This window comes from Acipenser ruthenus, chromosome 9 (assembly GCF_902713425.1).
Source record: "Acipenser ruthenus chromosome 9, fAciRut3.2 maternal haplotype, whole genome shotgun sequence".
NCBI lineage: Eukaryota > Metazoa > Chordata > Actinopteri > Acipenseriformes > Acipenseridae > Acipenser > Acipenser ruthenus.
In genome coordinates, this window is record NC_081197.1 from 12,424,677 (window position 1) to 12,445,098 (window position 20,422).

General features: G+C 36.9%; 2 protein-coding genes across 4 annotated transcripts; both read right to left on the reverse strand.

Moving 5' to 3' along the window:
• Positions 1 to 8,376, reverse strand: kbtbd3 (kelch repeat and BTB (POZ) domain containing 3). Its single transcript, XM_034923172.2, has 3 exons — positions 8,048 to 8,376; positions 6,795 to 7,035; positions 1 to 5,521 (listed from the first exon to the last, which is right to left on the reverse strand). The coding sequence occupies exons 2-3, from the start codon at positions 7,019 to 7,021 to the stop codon at positions 3,916 to 3,918; spliced, it is 1,833 nt and encodes a 610-aa protein (XP_034779063.2). The 5' UTR covers positions 7,022 to 7,035; positions 8,048 to 8,376; the 3' UTR covers positions 1 to 3,915.
• A 1,098-nt stretch (positions 8,377 to 9,474) lies between these two features.
• Positions 9,475 to 20,265, reverse strand: LOC117972930 (ELMO domain-containing protein 1-like). 3 transcript variants are annotated; one of them, XM_034923414.2, is made up of 13 exons: positions 20,247 to 20,265; positions 19,978 to 20,086; positions 18,183 to 18,266; positions 15,676 to 15,821; positions 15,418 to 15,446; positions 14,715 to 14,812; positions 13,966 to 14,095; positions 13,391 to 13,524; positions 12,870 to 12,938; positions 12,489 to 12,512; positions 12,116 to 12,166; positions 11,145 to 11,278; positions 9,475 to 10,775 (listed from the first exon to the last, which is right to left on the reverse strand). In XM_034923414.2, exons 3-13 carry the CDS (start codon positions 18,197 to 18,199, stop codon positions 10,603 to 10,605), a joined length of 1,005 nt encoding a protein of 334 aa, XP_034779305.2. In that variant the 5' UTR covers positions 18,200 to 18,266; positions 19,978 to 20,086; positions 20,247 to 20,265; the 3' UTR covers positions 9,475 to 10,602. The 3 variants fall into 3 exon arrangements, with proteins under 3 accessions (XP_034779305.2, XP_034779306.2, XP_034779307.2); XM_034923415.2 differs by lacking the exons at positions 19,978 to 20,086; positions 20,247 to 20,265 and adding an exon at positions 19,299 to 19,494; XM_034923416.2 differs by lacking the exons at positions 12,489 to 12,512; positions 20,247 to 20,265.
• Positions 20,266 to 20,422: the final 157 nt, after the last annotated feature.

Below are 20,422 nucleotides of genomic sequence, written 5' to 3' on the forward strand. Positions count from 1 at the left end.
CATTAATGTGTTCATTGTGCAGGGATGACTGTATATACCTTCTATATTATAATAGAGCTTGTCATTTTCTCACATATTTTCTCTTCCAGTGAAAATAGTTTTATGGACAATTGTGTGATTTTTTTGGCTCCTTTTTAAAGTATAAATACACATAATAGGTTACATTTACTTTTTTTTTTTTTACAGCCCCATAACCATTGTGTGATGTTTGTAAACATCCTAAATAGTTATATTGCAATTACTAAAATATTGTTTTTTCTGAATACAGATAGATAGATAGATAGATAGATAGATAGATAGATGGATAGATGGATAGATGGATAGATGGATAGATGGATAGATGGATGGATAGATGGATAGATGGATAGATAGATAGATAGATAGATAGATAGATAGGGATTGCTTTGCTACTTTCAGGACCTTTTTCACTGTCTTTTAGTGTAGAACAAGTACACTGGACCACAGATATGGTTATAACAGGTGCCTGTATATTTATTCATAAACACAAACCAGCAAGACAAAACCTAACTTAAGGATGCAGGGTCACAGGTCTGTTGACAGGTTTCACACCCAGAGGCGGACAGACAGCCTACAACTTTGACCTGCTTAAATACCTGCCTGCTTAAATTACAGGCAGGTGTTCCTCATCATATAGAGCCAGGTGATAATTATCCCAGCTCTAATTTCAAACCATGACATTCTGGGGGATGTAGTCCTGTTACCAACTTTCTTAAACCCATAGACTACAATGTCCTCCCCCTACTATATAGTTAGTTGCCTACCATAAACATTTGAAATGCATTCTAGATCACCCCAAATGTCTTTAAATTGGTGCCAGCACCACCTAGTGCACAGCTAGTGTATTGCTTGAAAAACAAGAGGAAACTTGATCCAAAGGGGCCAATCACTATCTCACTAGATGGTGCTGCCTCTTACTTTTATAAATACACGTTGACTGATCTAACCTCCATCACAAATATCTGTGACAGGCAACAAGAATCGAAGAGCAGGTCCCGAACTGAAGTGAAAATGCACCTCACTATTCAAAGAATACAACAAACAAACACAGTATTTGAGTAAAGGCATTGAGAACCACTCAGACTGATTGCAAACATCATAAAAGGGTAACAGGAGAGTAAAACTCAAACTTAAGAACATGAAACCTGAAGCTGCTTACTCATTAACTTCTTTAGCTTGTGGTAAGCTTGTAGGCATCTGGAATGTTAATAGAATCAAAAGCATGGCTCGGAGATTGTAAAGTATGTGCAGTGTTACTGATGTGAATCCCTGCAGCATTGAACTATATCTGCGCCAGTAAACTGGCTAACTTATTATTACATCCTGTTAGCCAACATCAAATACATATTCAGCTGTTACTGGAAAGCGTCTATTATTTCAATATAGCTGCGTTCAATATATGCAAAAATGCAATAACATGAAATAAATAATTAAAGCTTTGTCCAGCACAGATGCAACAGTGATTAAAGTTACATTATCTCCACAATAGACTCAAGTTTAGGATTTGTGCAAAACACTGTGTTGTGATTTTAAAACAGAACATTATAAGCAATAAGACCCGACAGAGAGGGCATTACCAGGCATTATACGAGAAGTCGAGGACACTATTATTATTATTATTATTATTCATTTCTTAGCAGACGCCCTTATCCAGGGCGACTTACAATTGTCACAAGATATCACATTATACATTATTTCACATTATACAGATATCACATTATTTTTACATACAATTACCCATTTATACAGTTGGGTTTTTACTGGAGCAATCTAGGTAAAGTACCTTGCTCAAGGGTACAACAGCAGTGTCCCCCACTGGGGATTGAACCCACAACCCTCCGGTCAAGAGTCCAGAGCCCTAACCACTACTCCACACTGCTGCCCTATTACAACCAAACGGTCGTCTAATACCTGGTAATGCCTGATGTGGAGGGTCTTATTGCTTATATACTTCAATGTTTCAGCACATTTTTATTGATTCTAACTGAATTTATTTAGGTTTTCCTTCTTTTTTTACGTATCCTTCCACATAAGCACTCTTAAATGAACGTTCTATAAATATAGTCCTCCATAACAACGATCTTCTCTATAAAATGAGTGTACAAAACAGCGTTTTTAAAACTGTATACTTTTATTTGAATAAACAGAGAACAAAAGATTGTGAAAAAAAGATTATTATTATTATTAGTGTGCAGTTATTAAAAATGCTTCCGTGAAAATAAACTAAGGACAAAGATCTGAAAAAAAGATTGTGCAATTGTAATAATAATAATAATAATAATAATAATAATAATAATAATAATAATAATAATAATTAGTCGTTTCCTTGGTAATTGATTTGAGTATTTCCAGATATCAAGCAGTTATTAAATATGCTATTATTGAAAAGGTTTTTCAGTTTGTCTGACAGTACTTCTCTCTGTACTACTTATAGCAACTGTAGACATCTCAGAGGTGCTCGTATTTTCCAGGATGTTTTGATTTAGCCATTCCTCAGTTGACATCTTATTAAAAAGGGTGAAATTTACTTTAAACAACATTTTGTTAATAGCTGATGAAGTGATCTTGTTTGATTTGTTCTTGTGATGCGGTTACAAATATATAAATATATATATAGGGCATATATCAGGGATTATATCCCTTTAGTTCAACCATATTTAGAATGCATGGAATCTTTCCATTGAAGTATATTTACAAATAGATTTACAGTTACATTTGTAATCAAAGGTTTACATACCCCAATGGTAATTTATAATTTCTCGAAATTTCTCAAAAACAAAGAATTTTAGGAAAAATCTTTTGTAGCAAAACTTTTGCTTTTGTGGATGAGGAAAACAAATTACAAGAAATAGATTTTTGCAAAACTCCAAAAATGCTCATTCAAAAGTATTCATACTCTGACAAGGAAAATGAAATTAATAGCCAGCTGAGGCACCTTTAGCAATAATAACTTTTTTAAAATGATTAGGATATTTGTCAATGAGCTTTTGGCACGATTCTTCAGTGATTTTTTTTTACCATTCTTCAATGCAAAATTGGAGAAAAAATAGTCCCTCAAACAAGGTTCTATTATGTGTCGTGAACATTAAACTGGAGGTTTTCAATGTTCCCATTTATTGTAATTAATTAAAATGAATGCAGCCTCCGTGCTGGTCTCCATAAACAGAGCTGACATAACCTGTAATGCCTTGTTAGGAAAACGTCATAAGGACAATTGCTTAAAGTTTTTTAAATTGCATTTCAATGATGGACATGAGTTCTGGTCAAAGGATTGGTGGAGTGAGGAAACAAAAATCAAGCTATTTGGTCATGCTGATAGTCGCTACGTTTGGAGAAAGTCTGGTGAGGCGTACAAAGAAAAGAACACCATAACTACTGTCAAGCATGAAGGTGGTAATATCCTTCTATGGGGCTGTTTTTCCTCTAATGGCACAGGAAATTTAGTTCCAATATAGTTCCAATACATGGTAAAATTTAATCCATAGCAAACCAAAAGATATTGGCCAAACATCTGAAACCCTCGGCTACAAAACTTGGTTTGAAGCGCAACTGGACGTTCCAACACAACAACGATTCAAAGCACACATCAAAATCTACTTCAGAATGGTTAAAGAAGAATAAAATCAAGGTTCTGGAATGGCCTAGTCAAAGTTCCAATCTAAATCTGATTGAGAATCTTTGGTATGAGTTGAAGAAGGCTGTGCACTAGTCTTCGGAAGTTTAATTAACTGGAACAATTTAGCATTGAAGAATGGTCAAAAATCAATAAAGAATCATGCCAAAGCTCATTGACAAATATCCTAATCGTATAGAAATTCTAAATTTCCATTGGGGTATGTAAAATTTTGACTACAACTATATATATATACTGTATATATATATAAATATATATTTTTTTTACATTTCTGGATTTGATTTCCATGGGTCTCGATACCTGTTAAACTGCATCACGTGACAATGAAACTCTGTTAAAGCTCTTGGCATTGGTGAGACTTCCTCCCATTCCGACCGGTTGCTGTGATACACTTGTACTTCATCTGTTATTTCATCTGGTGCATAGTCCCCTCCTAGTATGTAGATTTTGTCTGCAATTCCAATGGCTCCTGCATTGAAGCCGGCACATTCAAAAGACCCTTCCCCCTTCCACACGCATGTTTCCGGGCAGAAGCTGTACACTTTGTAAGTGGACAAGTCACATATGTACAAGGTGTTGTTTACGGGCACGGCTTTGACTAAGGTGGCATGAAAGAACTGCCCAAATTCGGCAACCAGCTCAGACCACTGGTCTGTACTGGCATTGTACCTGAAGAAACAGTCCAGCGATGGGTTGAAGATATCAGATGTTTCCAGTTCAGAACCCAGAACGTAGATGACACTCTCGCAGGCGCAAGCTTCTGGATAGTAAATACCTCTCGGCAGAGGACCCACTGATTTCCATTCTTTACTGAGAGGGTTATAAACCTCCACGTCTAACAAGCTTTTGGTGTTCCGTGGTCCTCGAGTCTTTCCACCGATGACGTAGATGTTATTTAAAGCTGTGACAGATGTGTGCATTGTTCGAGGTTTCTTCATCGGGGGGACCAGAAATAAGTCATTCTGGACTGGGCAGTAGCACCAGGTCTCATCTGTGGCATCGTGGAAAGATTCAGCAATATGCACCCGCACAGCCCTGCAGCAATTCCCTTTGCAACCACCGGTCACAAACAGCTTTTCACCAAAGCTGGCAAAACTGGAACCAGAGAGATCGACAATATGGGTCTTAGGTAGCTCTTTCCAGTGGTCGGTTTCAATATTGTAGCAGAAGGTGTGCTGAATTTTTCCATTCTCTTCGGTCTTATGGACATAAATATACTTGTCAGTTGTAGAGGGCCGGGCGTCATTAAAAATTCCGCTGAGCTCCTGAAGGCTTTGGGTTACCTCTCTAATGGTCTCAGTGCACTCCATATTGCTGGCCAGCAGACTCTCTGATCGCGAGAAGTCCTCTAGAGTCTCTTTGGGCATTTGATGCAGTCTTATGAGTTTGATCAGGTGGGGAAAGAGTTTTTGCCGGTTCTCCAGATCATGCTTTGTCCACTGGAGAAGGACTTTCAGGACAGTTTCTTCATCTGGAACGCTGAGTTTGTCCGCTTTGAGACATTTTTTCAGGATCTCAACATTCATCTCCAGGAAATCGGACGATTTTGTTAGTGAGTGAAAGTGCTGCACCACAAAATCCAGGGCGTGATCATACAAACTGGTAGAGCCATAGCCCTCTGATAGGGAGAGCAGCTGCAGGCAGTTTGTCAGGTCAATAGTTTTGATAAGAAAACCACTGCATGCTTTAGAAAGGATGGCAACCTGCAGAAAGGAGGACAGCTGGAAGAACATCTCAACATTTTCTTCTGTGATCTCTGTTTTCCCTGTGTACGCAAAATCCAGAAAGGCCCTTACGGCTTTCGGGGACAAGTTGTTCATCGTCACACTCCCAGCATCTCGTTCTCTCATGTTCACTGCAAACATGGCCCTGAGAAATATATAATACAATTTAATTATAAACACCAAAATGATGATACCTACTGAAAATGTTTGCATATTGTCTGGCATCATTAGAAAAAGGAAAAATTTACTTTTTGTTTTACTTTCAGAGTGATGGATAGTGTTTTTTTGTGTGTAAAACACACCTAGAATATGTTACTGCATGGTTAATCATGGGGCCCATCATACAATTATAGTAAAAATCTGTCCACAGAAGACACCTGATAAATATACATTACACATCATGCATTAACATATTCAGAATTTACCTTGAAATTATCTTTGAAGACAATTGTTTAATCACCGTTAAAATATAATTGAACTGTACTTAGATGAAACACAATATTGTTCATAGTGGAAACATTAAGAAAATCCAGTTTGTGGAAGCTGTGGTTCTGCATATGTGATGCGTACTGTATATAGATAACACAGCATCGGGTCGGGGTGTTGTATGATACAAGCTAGTATCGGCACCACAAGATGTCACAGCAGCTTCCCATGAGTAGCTAGCACTGCCACCAGGGGACTTTCCAGCAACTATGTCCCTAATCTTGATAAATAGCTTGTTTGTTTGCCTGAAATGTGTTATTTCAGTGGACAGTATCTAAGGATTGTGATTATTATTTATTTATTTATTTATTTATTTATTTATTTATTTATTAGCAGACACCCTTATCCAGGGCGACTTACAATTGTTACAAAGTATCACAATACAAAGTATCATATTATAAAATATAACATTACAGTATATCATAATACAGGTAACAGCAGTTATGAAAGTGCAATAAGATCAAATTAAAGTAAGAGCAAAATAAAGAGTACAGTAAATTATAAGTAAGAGCAAGTTCAACTAAGAGCAGTTAAAACTTATAGTAAATAGTTGCTTAGATGGAGAATGGACTGCTTTATTAGCCCCTATATTAAGATGATGTTCCCTCCATGGCAGGTTTAAGGCATACTCATGGGGCAACTGATGGGAAAACTAGATATTTGTACTGTGGTTTATTTGATTGGGATTGTGACACAGCACATAGTGACACCAGGTGGTCAACCATTGTAATTGCGCTACGGATCTTTAAGGGAAAGTCAAACATAACATTCTCTGCACACCCCTATATTTGTTTTTCTTTCTTTCTTTCTTTCTTTCTTTCTTTCTTTTGTATCTAATCAACAGCTAAAAGTGTGAGGGACATTAGTTATGGGATAAGATATTGTATAACACAGCAGTCTACAGAAAATGTCTTTGTTTAACATTGTGTTACCTGAAGAAATCACTGCAGGCTGCCAAGACACATCGGTGGCACAGGATGGTTTCATCCTTTACAAGTATTCTGAAATCAAAAAAGAGATTCTCTTCTCTGAAATTTTGAAGGATATTCAGAATCTGACGACCATGATCCTCAACAACCAAAACAACAGTGTTATTCTCAGCCACTCCATTGCAAACAGCCCTTCTGATTGGATCACACATGTTTTCCATGTCTGCCATTAACCTGTAATAGACTGGATACAAAATGAAACATCCGTTTATTAGATAAACCCAGTTTAAAGAATAAAAGTCATGTTCACCACTATATATATTCACATATTGTAAACATATAAATGGTACTACCTTTGAGCTAAATAGACTATCCTGGATAAAAAAACTGAATTTGAACTTGCTAAAGCAATTGTGTTAAGCCAATCAGTGAAACGTTATACATGAATTCAACCTTTATAACTTCTTGAGCAAGGTATAAGACAATGCTAAATATACTTTCTCACATGATGTTTAAATGCATTTGTACTTCCTTATTGATTTTTGGTTATGTAGTTCTGCATTGTTGTTCTTTTAAGAGAAAAATAACAACAGGGCTTTATTACTCAGTGTTGGCTCTATTTGTAATTAGCAGATCTTTTATTTATTTATTTATTGTTGGGAGGTTATGTATCTATAAATCTGTTATTAGGAGGGTAATTTCAAATAAATAAGTGGAGGCATTGTTTTGAGCAGCCTCAGCAGAATTTAGGTTTTTTATTTAAATAAAGAAGAGTGGGCTCGAGCTCCGTGAAGATTTCCTTCTACCGCTTAACATTTGGCACATTTGATTTGTAAAAGCAGATGACAATGTCTTTCTGTACTAAATACTCCTTTTAAGTGAACATTTTTCCTTTCTTTTAATTATTCAAACTGTTTTTTTGTTTGTTTGTTTTTACGGTATTTAAAGTATGCAAGAATTTATTTTCATGCACGGTAAATAACTTTACATTAAATGCTTTAGATAACTGTATCTCAACATAAGCTCAAAAAACAGCACCTCAAAAACACTTCCTAATTGATCGGCAGTGTGATAATAATTTAGTTAACCAGTTAATTTTTGTTAACCAGTTTTAGCGCGTCTTATTTTAGTCTACTATGGTAGTCTCAGCTACATAAGAATGACCCATTTAAAAAGTAATTAAATGTCGTTTTATTTGTGTTGGTGTTTAACTATAAGTTCTAGATTCAAACACAGAAGCAGTCAATTATACTCACCTCAGCTTTCAGCACCTCGGCCAGCGTAGTTTTTAAAAAAATACCGGAAGAGCGAGGTCCATATTGAAGCTGCAAGTTACCGGAGGAAATGATGTCAGTGCAGTGGTACGTTCCCTGGCACTTCTTGCACTGTCTCCTGGTGTCTTCAAACGTATTTAACTGTTGACTACCCTGACTGGACAGGACGCTGCAATGCTGTTGTATAGCATGTCTGTGCACTACTAAATGAATGTTTTCCAGAGGCAGAAGTCGTGGGCGATGTTCAGCTGCATCCACCCACATAGCAACACTGCTCGGTCAGGGATTAGAGACAGGTTTGTACTGCATTGCAGTCTAGTAAGTAAGTAAATAAATAAATAAATAAATAAATGGACAAAGCAACTGGAATATACCTTAATACCCTCCATAATCCAGAATACAACTGGGATATTGTATTGATAAGTGACTTTAGACCATTACCAAAATAATACAGCAGTAATAAGTCTGGACACAGACCTGCCCAGTATAGCAAAACCTGCATTATCCGGAAGCGACGCTAGATTACCGGTCTTGTGTCTGGCGTGCTGTCATAGAAAATGCGCTGAGGAGCCCTCAAACTCAGATATTTAGAGTACATTGTATTGTATGCTGTCTATGTAAAAGTACGGGGGTAATATTATTAATATTAAGGAGGCTTTCTGGATTGGGAAAGTCATAAACTAATTTGCAGTTTGATTTGATTATCTGAGCAATTTGACCCTTTGATGTTAATTGATTAGAAAAATGGAACACAGTACATTAGCTATGCAAAATGTACTGGATAAATAAGCATTGTATATGTTGTGGAAGTCTCCTTGTCTCATCAGGCTGTATTTATCTTTGGGAATACCTGCTTTCCTTCTGAATTCTTTCTTTAGAACTGCTTGTTTTGATGGTCGTCAAAATATCCCACTGTACTCAAAATGAAGCATTTTTATCCAGGGAACTTTGTCCACTGAAATTTACAAGCACTAGGAATGGGAGATTCCAAACAGCTGCTCCTGCCGTGCAAGCCTGCTTCAACCAGCCTGAAGGGACCAGAACCGTTGCCATTAGTCTCCATATTCATCCAACACACTGCCTGCCCGCTAAGCTGAGCAGCACCAAATTCTGTGATGGTTTTCCGATATGGACTACTGTGAAAGGCTAGTCCAAAGCTTTCCCACCCTTGAGGCTGAAAGAGCCATTATGATAACCAGGGAACTTTTAAATATGTTTGTCTTGTTGTAGAGTTTAATACCATTCGTTGGCAGCCCTGCGCTTGTGCATTAGCCTAATACTTTATATTATTCTTCTGTCTCTAGTTTTTTGTTTTGTTTTGCAAGAAAAACACTTTCATGTTAAGAGGTATTTCAACTACAAATAGCATTTTCCTGTAACGCACAAAAGCAATTGGTTAGTAATCAGTATTGATTCTTGTTATGTAATGGAGCTTTAATAATAATAGTACAAAGTCTCCCCTTTTCACATTACACAGGCAATTGAGCTATTGTGATGTACAGTACACAAGACAAAGTAGACAGAGTAGAAATTTCACTGAAATAAAAACTGGATGCCCTGAAGAGTAAGGTAAATTTACATGCATGTTGGGATTTTAATAATGCAACTACTGGTATTGATTTAAAACAATTTATATTATCAAGGTGATTGTCTTGGGGTACAAGAACATTTTTCTTCTCCTAAAAGGGACCTACATTATTGCAGACAACAGTAAAGCCCTTTAATTCTACACACATATGCATTTTTTTAGCGCCTTTATTTACATTGCTGTAGAAAGTTACATAATGAACTTTACTATACTTTTCTATGATGTTACTAAATCATTTAGTGAATGGGAAAGCATGTTATATATTTTAATTCATTTTTACAACACCTAGGCAAGCTTAAAAAGGTATTCCCATCAAAGGCTGACTGTCACAGCAGTGTAACAAAACATTGTTTAGTGCAAAGACATCAATAGTAATAACCACTCATCAATACTATGCAAAAATGCTTCTTGTTGATACCTTACTACTTACAAATACAGTATGCTGCATGCAAACCCTGAGGCTTTTTAAGAAATGAACCAGGTACCCAGTTCCCTGTTTCTAAGAAATACATGATTTTAAAACTGGAAGAAATTAAAGGGCTTTACAAGACTAAACACAGCTATCAATAAGTTTTACAAAAGCATGCACAGAGAATTACAGTTTAGAAATGTTGATGGTATGGAAAAAATAGAAACATTTACAAAAATAGAAACATTTCTTCTAATGAACACTGCATGAAGGTAACACTGCATGGTGCCACAGTACGATAAGTGCACGGATTTAAATGAGAAAAGAAAAGTGACCTGAAATGCATGTCAATGTCTGTGTCTGTGGCAAGCAGTAATATGGGAGATCAACGCCACACACAGTAAAGAACAGCATGCATACAATCGACATGGTCATAAAATGTGCTGGTGGTGATCAAGGCTGTAGGTTCAATGCGGTCCATCCAAATGGGTGAGTCAGTTATGAGACAAGTACTGCTGATGAAGTGTGACTGAAGGATGCCTACATGTTAACTAAATGATCCGATGCTGCAAAGTGAGGGCACAGGGCCATGTCTTTATTCCGGAGCTGTTTCAGAATGCGCTTGTGAAACTTTGTGCGGACGTAGTTAAACTCCATTATATCACAGGGGTCCTCTTCGGTCCAGAACTTATGAAACTCTTGCATTAAGTAACCTGTAGCAAGAAGAAACATTTCTATGTGAACTTTAAGGTAGGGTTGCTTTCTCGTACCATAGATTTTATTTAGCCAATAAATTGAAATTTGGTGTCTGTTCTTCCAATATTTCTCTCTATAGTTTAAATGCATGTTTTCTGAAATACAAAACTGTTCCAAAAAAGTTCTGTCCTGGCATTTCAGATAACCCTATACAACAATTTAAGAGTTAAAAGGGGAGAAGTAGCACCCACAAGAACACAATTCTATATACCATATATATTTACCGGTTCTTCCACATATCCCCAGATTTTGATGCTCTCAACAACCCATGCTAAAGAACATGCATTACTAACCAGGTTTCATCACAATTGGTAAGTAACACTTACAAAATGTCTGCTGGAAGTGTGCAAGGGCTGGTGCTTCAGGAGCAACATTGTATAAATGTGTCTTCAGAGCTCCACTCACAAGCAGTGTGTGCGCCAAGTCTGTAATATTGATGCCCACTATTGCAAAGGAGTAGCTAAAAAAAAAAAAGTACAAGGATCAATGTGCAGTCTACAAAAAGTGTAAAAGTTCTTAAATTTAAAAAAAAAACCACACATGCAAGTATTTAAAAAAAATGCATTTGAGAAAGTAAATGAATGTTATTTAAGCTACGAAGTGATATTTTGCACCTTTAACTTTTGCATAGTTTGGCTTTCACAACCCATCACTCCAGTTTAGTCTTATTGGTCTTTTTCTGCCACATAAGCGCCTCAGCACTTTTGTTTGGGATCTGCAGAGGTAAGATCTTCAGGCTGCCACATTTCATGTCCTCTATATTGCCACGGGTAGCAATCACGCTAATGCATTGTGAAGGTTACTGATACAAAAAAAAATATTCTCTGGATGATAAAAAAAAAAAAAAAAACCTAATGCACAGGATGGAAACTTCAGCATACTGTTCACTGTAATGTTTGTATGTAACCTTCATCCTTCGTAATGCATAAGAGCTTTTAAACACATTTCTTTTTTTGTTTTATTAAACACTTACATTTCCATTCTTGTATGGCCTATTTTAATGAACCAAACATCTCAGTAAAATAATAAGGAGTCTTAAGTACTTTGCGTATTTTCTCAGTTTTGTTACATCGATGTACTTTTCTCCTCATTAAAGAAATGCTTTGAAAATAATATTTAAAAAAAAGACGTAATGTTCTGTATTCCTGTAAATGTATGTGTCTAAATGCATATAATATGTGTATCTGAAACTCTTGTTTTAATATAAGTGCTGCATCGCTATGCCTATGAACAAAATATTTGACAGCACTGTGTTATCTGATAGTTTTATCAAACCTATGCATCTATACATACTTACCCTATGGCTTTATCAAACTTCTTCTTCTCCCATTCAAGTTTGCTCATCTTGCTATAAAAAAAAACAGCATTTGTGAACATCCTATATCTTTATTATGCAGCTATACCACAGCTGTAAAATAAAAAAATAAAAGGAAACTCAATTATATGATGTAAAATTGCAATAACAATATGTTAGAAGTTTATATATATACACACACACATATCCGGTGTTACTTTAGAACTGCTGAACCACAGAAGTAGTAAAAAGTGTTAGTAAAAGGTGTATTAAATTAGTATTCATATAAATGGAAATTGCACATATATTAAACAGGCAAAGTAGGCAATGGACAAAAAAAGATATGAATAAAAAACAAAATAATCAAAATAAATACCTTGCATCCTTTTTGGTTATATCTCTACATGTAAAGTAAAATGTAAAAACAAAAAATATATATATTAAAGATATGCAATGAGTGTGAAATGAGAAATTAAAAACAAAACAAAGACGTCCAATCTAATCCAAGCTAAAAATGAAATTGTTTCCAGAGTTCGAATTTTTCATTCACAGGAAACTGTAAGCAGGAGCCTCTCTAAAAATAGCACAGTACTTTCCCTTTTCTTCTGTTCATTTTCAATGCCCTGTACACACAGATGGCTTTAGATATTACAATCTAGCATACAATACACTCTCTGTATTAAGAAACAGTCGCATGGGGTAGCATGTTTCTAATTAATGGAAGCAAAATAGTGAAAATCCTTTAGCCCGGTATTACCTGTAGTTTGGTTGAAGGGAATCATGAAGGACTTGAAGGGCTGTGACACTGTCATGTTCTGCAAAGTAGCTGTAATACAATGTATTTTAAGAAGTCAGACACAGGACAGGGGAGGTTTAATCACAACTAAACAAGTGCTTCTTGAGATATAGGTACCACTGTATAAGAGGCAGTACAGTACGAGTGCCTCCAGAATATATTTGCTTTGGATATTCTCCCACTAAAATGCTGTTTGAGAACATAAGGTTTATGAATTTGTTTTACACAACTAACGGCGCATCACATTGTTGGAATGAGCAAAACAGCAAATGACAATGCTTTGGGAATTAAGGTATGAGTTTCAACACTGGCTATTAAAAACATCAGCAATAACAGACAAGTAATAGTCACAATTGTCTGTATCACCACCATTATTCAGCAGCAGCAAATGTTTTTTTATTACATTACTGGTTGCTGGTGATAAAGGAATCAATACCAGTCTTTGAAAACGGTCTGGTGCCTAAAAATCACAATGCTCTTACACTAAGTTAAGTAACCCAAGCAGGCCCATCCCTCTGAAGTCTGTTTTAGGGTCATCGCCTTGGAAACCAATTTCGCACCACTGCTTTGTAATGCGACCTTTGAGTGGAACATCAGGACGCAGCAACTTCCACAGCTGAAAAAAACACATTTAACATTCATGAGAAGTCAAATGAAGGCAGTCTTCTTACATGGCTTCCCTCAGCACTGTCCTACTAATTTCCCTTTCCCTGAAATCTACTGCCTGCCATTCAGCCAATTACAGTCTGTGGCAATGTCAGTTCAGATAGACATCAACCTTTTATCTGCTCATTTTACAAGGCAATCTTCATATACAGCAGATTGTAAAATGTCAATTGTGTATTGCTGTCAAATGGTGCACATCAAAAAATTCAACACATGTACATATTTTTTTTTTTTTACATTGCACAGACAGCTATAGTAGCAGGTTTATCTGCATTTGGATTGTTCTCTATTAATGAGGATAAATAACTAAATACCTCACAATTGTCATTCTGATGCTGTTAGTAAGTAGTGTGATGAGTGTGATTGTCAGAAGCCTGTAGTTCATGCCTACCTTTAGCAGGATTTCCTCATGCTCTGGATTCTCCGAATCATAGGGCTCTCTGCGAAGCTTCTCAACTTCTACCACCAGGTTCCTGTACCCAACAATCTGGAGGAGACTGGCCTGCAGGGATATCCCCAGCCTTGAACAAACAAACAAACAAAAACATTGAGCTTTTAGTCGATTTTTCTGTACGTTTTTTTTGCTGTTTGTTTTATCAGATTTTGTATGGGGCAGGGTTGGCTGCACTGGAAGCGAAATAAATCCTCTGAATGTATCCACAGGGCAGGAATTACTCAAGCAGCAGGACAATGTTATTATCCCTACATTGTCCAACAAGCATGGCCAAATTCCTGCCCTGGAGGAACTGGGAGCGATGGAATAGTTCCGTCTCATGGCCATCCAATCCTGCTGGTCTGTAGTAATTAAAATTCATGAAGATCAAGTGAAGTCATGCTAAACTGAGTTTCCAGGCTGGGGTTAACAGGCTCTTGTACTAACTTGCAGCTCAAGGAGTTGGATCACTTTGATATGAGATACTTCAGTTCTATGCCTACCATGTAAGCGTTTAAGATCAACTGGTGTTGATTGAACTTGAATGAACTTACAGTGAAGAAGGAAAACTAAAACGAAAACTATTTGGCAAAAAAAAACTCAAAAAAGAGGCAAGTAATAATAATCAGTTTAAAAAACAACTTTGAAGCTAATTACTATTAAACCACTCCTGTCATGCTCTCTAGCAAAACACCTGATTATCTTACTGGGGGTTGGTATCTTGGTTAATCTTCTTCAAGGTCATGATGTCTTCTATAGTCTTCTCTACAGCATCAGGATGGACACTCACTGCACTTTGCAAGAGCTGAGTAGGAGAGAAAGATACCCCAGGAACTTGCACATGTAAGATATAATATACTTAATAATCTTGCACAGATCACAATAAAGTATTTTATTTAGAAACACTAGAAAAGGCTGATGAAAAAGATTTGAATCCAGCCAACGTCCCAAGGTGAAAAGTGTTCTAACCACTAAACCACTAACTACCATCAATTAATTATAAACCAAAGCATACTGTAAAAGCTATAGGTAAACAGACCAACAGGATAATCATACTTTAAATAGAGCCCATGACATTGGATAATATTACTGTTATCCAACTACAGCTCAGTTGAATATGATAAACAGGTAAACAGAAACAAACAGTGTGCTTCTCTTTAGAATGCTGTAGTACTATACTTCAGACACTGTGCAATGTGTGTTCTACTTTATAATGATAAAGTTATAGCATTATGGGGCAAATGGAAGCCATTATGACACTGCCTTAATCTGTTCTGTGGGATTAAGGGACGCCTGATAACAACGGAGCACTGTAGTAGTAAATTTGTTCCTTTAAATTGTTTATTTTATTGCTTTCTGCTAAGCTATACTTCTGGGACAACAGAACAGACACATAAAAAATTACCTTACCTCGCTCTTGGAGAATTTAAGAGATGACTCTGTTAAGAAAACAAAGGCAAACCGTGTTTGTTCAATTCAAATGTTAAACTGTTTGAAAAACAAGTTGATGTATGTATTGAATTTTACTGAATGACTTTAAACAGAGTAACAAGTTTTAGTCAGAACAAATGCTGTATGTGCAACCGATGTATAAGTCGTTATGCTCTGTGGTTCCTACTGCATGACCCTTGAACACAGGATGAATAAACAGATTGTAAATTCCAGTACCTATCTTCAGCGTTCTGCGGGCACCAGGCTTATTGTTGTAGCAGATTCGCTGCAGCTCACATCGTCCTGTAACCTTCCGCAAAACGAACTTCAGAGACCGCCACAGACATTTACAGTAAAGATACAGGAAGAACTGCATCAGCACCCTGGCAAAACCAACAGACAAGCAAATCAAAGCAAAGAAAACAAACAACAACCTATACAGCTCTGCATGGTCATTGTCCTGCCTGTCTCCAGTGTCACAATCTCAATAAAAAGCTTTTTGTTTTCTAGGTTTGTTTTTAACAAATAGCATAATAAACACCCATTTTGACTCAGCAAGACAAGAGCTTCTCAGGGGAGTGGTAGAGAACAAAACCAGCCAGACAGCTCCCTATTCCCTTGCTGCCTGTTCTTTCATGCACTCCATCACTCTGACAGGTGCTTGATGAGGTGGAGCAAGGGGACAGGGGGGCTAGATTAGTCAGGCACCCTCGTGTCCACTGCCTGCCAATGCCTGCCTTTGATCAGAGCACAGGCGGAAAGCGAAAGAACCTTAATTAATCTGTTCTTCATCCACTTTCCTCCTGGCAGCCCATCAGCCTCCCCAATCGCCTGGAGACTGTATTGATCCCCACACTGAATTTGCAGAGCAGCAGTTAGAACATGCAGCGCACATGACCTTCTGATGCAGTAAAAGGTCTATTTTTGTATTCATTTTTTAAAACATCAAGGCAGGTTCCCTGTGCCAGGAAGAAAAGATGTTCACAACCTATAGGTGGAAATTCAAAATTCAAGAATTATAAGTGATTATTGTTCACATCTGCTCCACATGTCAAATCAGTTCTGCCTTGCCTAGTAACCAGATCTTTACAGTGTTTTGAAAGTGTTTATAATTATTTGTCCCATTACTCTATATACAGGTAGCCTAATACTACTAAAACTACTGAACTTCAGAACTGAACCTGTGGAGATCAATAAGTGGTTGAGGCTCTTTTTTTAGTGGCAGCTGTTTCATAAGGGTCCAAGGGAGAGGAGAATGCTCCAGGATTACTGCACTGTCATGAAGCCCTGTACAGAAACATTACCATGTATTACTTAAACCACACCAGACTAAAACTAACAGCATCATAGTGTGCCTAGATAATGCTCTCTGCAGCAACAGTTCTTCTTTTATTTCACCTTTGCACAACTTTCAATCGGAATACGTTGCAGAAGGGAACATGATGTAAGCACACTATGATGCTCATAAGAGTAATTCTCCTTCTCTTTGTGAACGCTCTCTTGAGTAAAAGTCAGGAAATGCATTTCTAGGGCATGTGAATAAAATGATCAAACTAGTGAGCATTATGTTGGAAAATATATTGCTGCGCTACAGAGCAAAGGATACAGCAAAGGTAAAGTAGTGTGCTTCTTAAAAACACTGCAGGGTGTTCTGTAAGACGTTAAGGGCTAACGTGAGATATCAGAGAACAAAATCAGAGATTAAACAGACCTAAATGTAAAATATTTGATATACCGCAAAAAAAAAAAAAAATTAGTACTGTATATGTCTCCCTGTTAAGCTGTTATTGGTTATCTTTGATTAAAAGGGTACTGTATTTTTGCTGGTATGAAAATAATTAAATAAGACTGAAGGAGTGAAACAAAACTAAAAACTCAAGAGACATTTGTATTTTCTGGCAAGGTGGGGGATATTATCCTGGGTTTACCTATTACTTACAAAAATAGCTGCACTGATTCATCCTCTGGAATAATTTAACAAATGTGTATTATCAAGCAGCACTGACAGGAAATGCTCAAACTGCTGTTAACACTGCAGTTGCTATTTCAAGTGCTATGAAGAAGGGAGTGCGGCGCTACTGCTCACTTACAGTATGAGTTGGTGAAAAAGAATCAACACAAAACTTTTTTTTTTTTTTTGGCACGCAATAGTTAAATGAAATAATGGACAGTAGTTCCATTAACCATCGTCAGGGGAACAACGGTGGGAACTAAATGCTCTCAAGCGTACACACTAGTGGTTTAATTAAAGCATTCTATCCAAAGCCATTACAGCAGTAATTGTTATCAGAGTCAGGGATTACACTGCACATATAATTACAGATTTCCAGTGTTTGTGTTTTAATAAGATGTTCTCAAATCAAGAGGTTTGGCGTGGTAAACTGACCATAGAGAATAATCAGACTCACATGGCCAGACTACACTGGTTCATTCTGTGTTTGGGATTTTTGCATGCACTTTCACCTGCCCTGACAGTGAACCTGTTGCCCATTACACTTTAAACATGAGTTGTTGTGCCTGGGCACACAGGTTTATTTTTAGAAAAACTGAAATGAATAATTCATGTTCTAGTTAGAAAAAGGTGTTTGTAGATGAACAGGTTTCCCTTGAGAGGCACTGATATTTGTGGAGTAGTGTACATGAAAGCATGTCACACAATGTAATCCTTGGGATTACAACTAAAATGGGAAGAAAGCTTTCTTTCTCTTATGCCAAAAAACAGGTTTCACAAAAAAGGCACTTACTTGAGAAAATGCTTCATTTTTATTTGTCGTCTCACACCCTAATATCCACTGATTTACTGAGGGCTCTTGCAGAGTTCAGTTGTCCTGCAAAAAATTAGGTAAAAAAAAGAAGCAAACTTTCGATTTCATGTCCTATTTAAAAAGCTGGTAAGCTACAATGCATAGTGTTTTTCTACATTTTTTTCATGTTTACAGTAAAAATTTTATAAATAACAAATTATAATTTACATAACATATTCACGTTTTATGACGACATAAACATTATGACTTCCGGAGTTTAGGATACGTTTATCCCCCCCAGTTGTTGACAGTATAAACGTTAATACCTCGTGTGCAGGTTGTCTCATTATTATTATGAGGTGTCATGTCTTGCGGGAAGACAAAAGCGAATCTGAGAACAATGTAGATGAAACGTGCGTGTGTCTATATATATATATATATAATACACACACACACATCTTATTTTAATATGCGCAAGGATTATAAAGATTCAAATTTGTTTTATTTAAATACAATGCCTATGTATTAAATACAAATATCCATTTGATCTGCTCCAATCGGTTTACATAATCCCCTCTCCAACACAAACAAACACATACTGTAACACTGTTTCCAAATGATGTATGGTATGACCCACATTTACTTTATCCTTAAACGTTTTTCAAGATCAGTCAACTGTAGAAAAAAATGCATCGGACTCTGGATTCTTTTTTATTTGCTTTGTGCGAATCCTGTGGCAGGTACCTGCTTTCCTCCATATTGGGTACTCTGCGTGCTGAGCTGACTGAAGTGAGAGACACACTGATCGCAATGCAGTAGCCTCCAGTATTGAAACAGACTAGCGACAACCGCCAAAGATACAGAATCGGTTTTATTTCATCATGACTCGCACGTCTCAGCCCCAAAACAGAAGCACTTATTCTATATTTAAATGCCCTACATATATATATTTTACCTCAATCTACACGGGTGAACGGATATCGAATAAGCGTTGTGTCCCTTTTCCAAAAAAAAATGGGACAGAGAAGCATACAACGGTGCTCAGTTCACTGTCTCATAACGATTACAATAAAAAGATGTTCACAGAATTCGTCATTTAAATGTACTGTGCAATACCTTCTTATTGTGCAGACTGCTTCAGTCCGCGTACCCTTCAAAAACAAACGTTTGGTAAAACTGGCTCCAGGCTATTCATCCAGTATGTTCAATTCAAAGGGATCTTTCATATGTGCCTAGTATGTCAGACCTGAGTGATGCGCAGCACTCGAGTACGTTTTAATGTATGCCATTTAAAATAACACGATTAACATAATACTAATGTAAACCACAACCCATCTTTTGGGAATATATCATATCCATTTAGTTTGGTATGTTTTCTTCGTTTGTTTTCTTTGTTAACGACCCGATATATGATATTAACTATTAATTTCTTTACAGCATTTTCCCTTTGGCGTGCTTGATTTATATTGCTTTGTTGTCGCTAAGCGACAAGTCCACGGAACCAGCGGCAGAAGCAGCATCCTTTTCTTTCACTTTCCTCAAGTTGCTTTGCTTCTAATATTAATACAAATAAAGTGATAATGAGGATGTTAGGATTTACACGTCTTTATATGGGTTGCATTTACAAGCTTATCCTACCTAACATTTTTTTTTCTCCAATTTGTAAAACAGTTCTTGTTCCAGATCTTCCAATCGTCACACAACCTATACAATAATACTATGCAACGATACAATTAATTCACTTATCTCTTGTGACTAACTGCACTGTAATTCTTAGCTTTTGCATATTCCTCACCTGTAGTAAATCCGTGTTGTTTATCCTACCATCCTGTGCATTCCAGTCAAGTGCCGTCTCCCTCGCTCTCGCGCTACCGTTCTCCTGCTGTCGCCGTAACCAGGACACCCTAGACCAGAAGGAAACACATGGCAAAAGCATTTGCAGACTACGTCATAGAGGTCAATGAATAGAGATGTAGACTACTGCGATGTACTCTACGTATCACACTTGTTGGGGTCTATGTGTAATATATTTTGAAAAAGAGTCCCTGAAAATGTTCAACATACCCTTCCATAATATCTACATAGTGTGCCGACATCACAACAAACACTCTCTGCTTAATATTTATCAAGCAAAATACAGACTGGAGGCATGGTATTCCTATGCACAGCAGCAGCTCAAATGATCTTTCTGGCACAGACTTTCTGACCTAGTGATTGCATTCAATAGAATTTACTACAAA

Coding starts and splice junctions, on each gene's coding strand:
- kbtbd3 (XM_034923172.2), bottom strand. CDS start 7,021: ATGGCAGACATGGAAAACATGTGTGATCCAATCAGAAGGGCTGTTTGC. Junction 5,522..6,794: donor GCCTGCAGTGATTTCTTCAG/GTAACACAATGT, acceptor TATATTTCTCAG/GGCCATGTTTGCAGTGAACA.
- LOC117972930 (XM_034923414.2), bottom strand. Junction 12,167..12,488: donor ATAACCAAAAAGGATGCAAG/GTATTTATTTTG, acceptor TTTTTTTTATAG/CAAGATGAGCAAACTTGAAT. Junction 10,776..11,144: donor ACACTTCCAGCAGACATTTT/GTAAGTGTTACT, acceptor TTCTTGCTACAG/GTTACTTAATGCAAGAGTTT.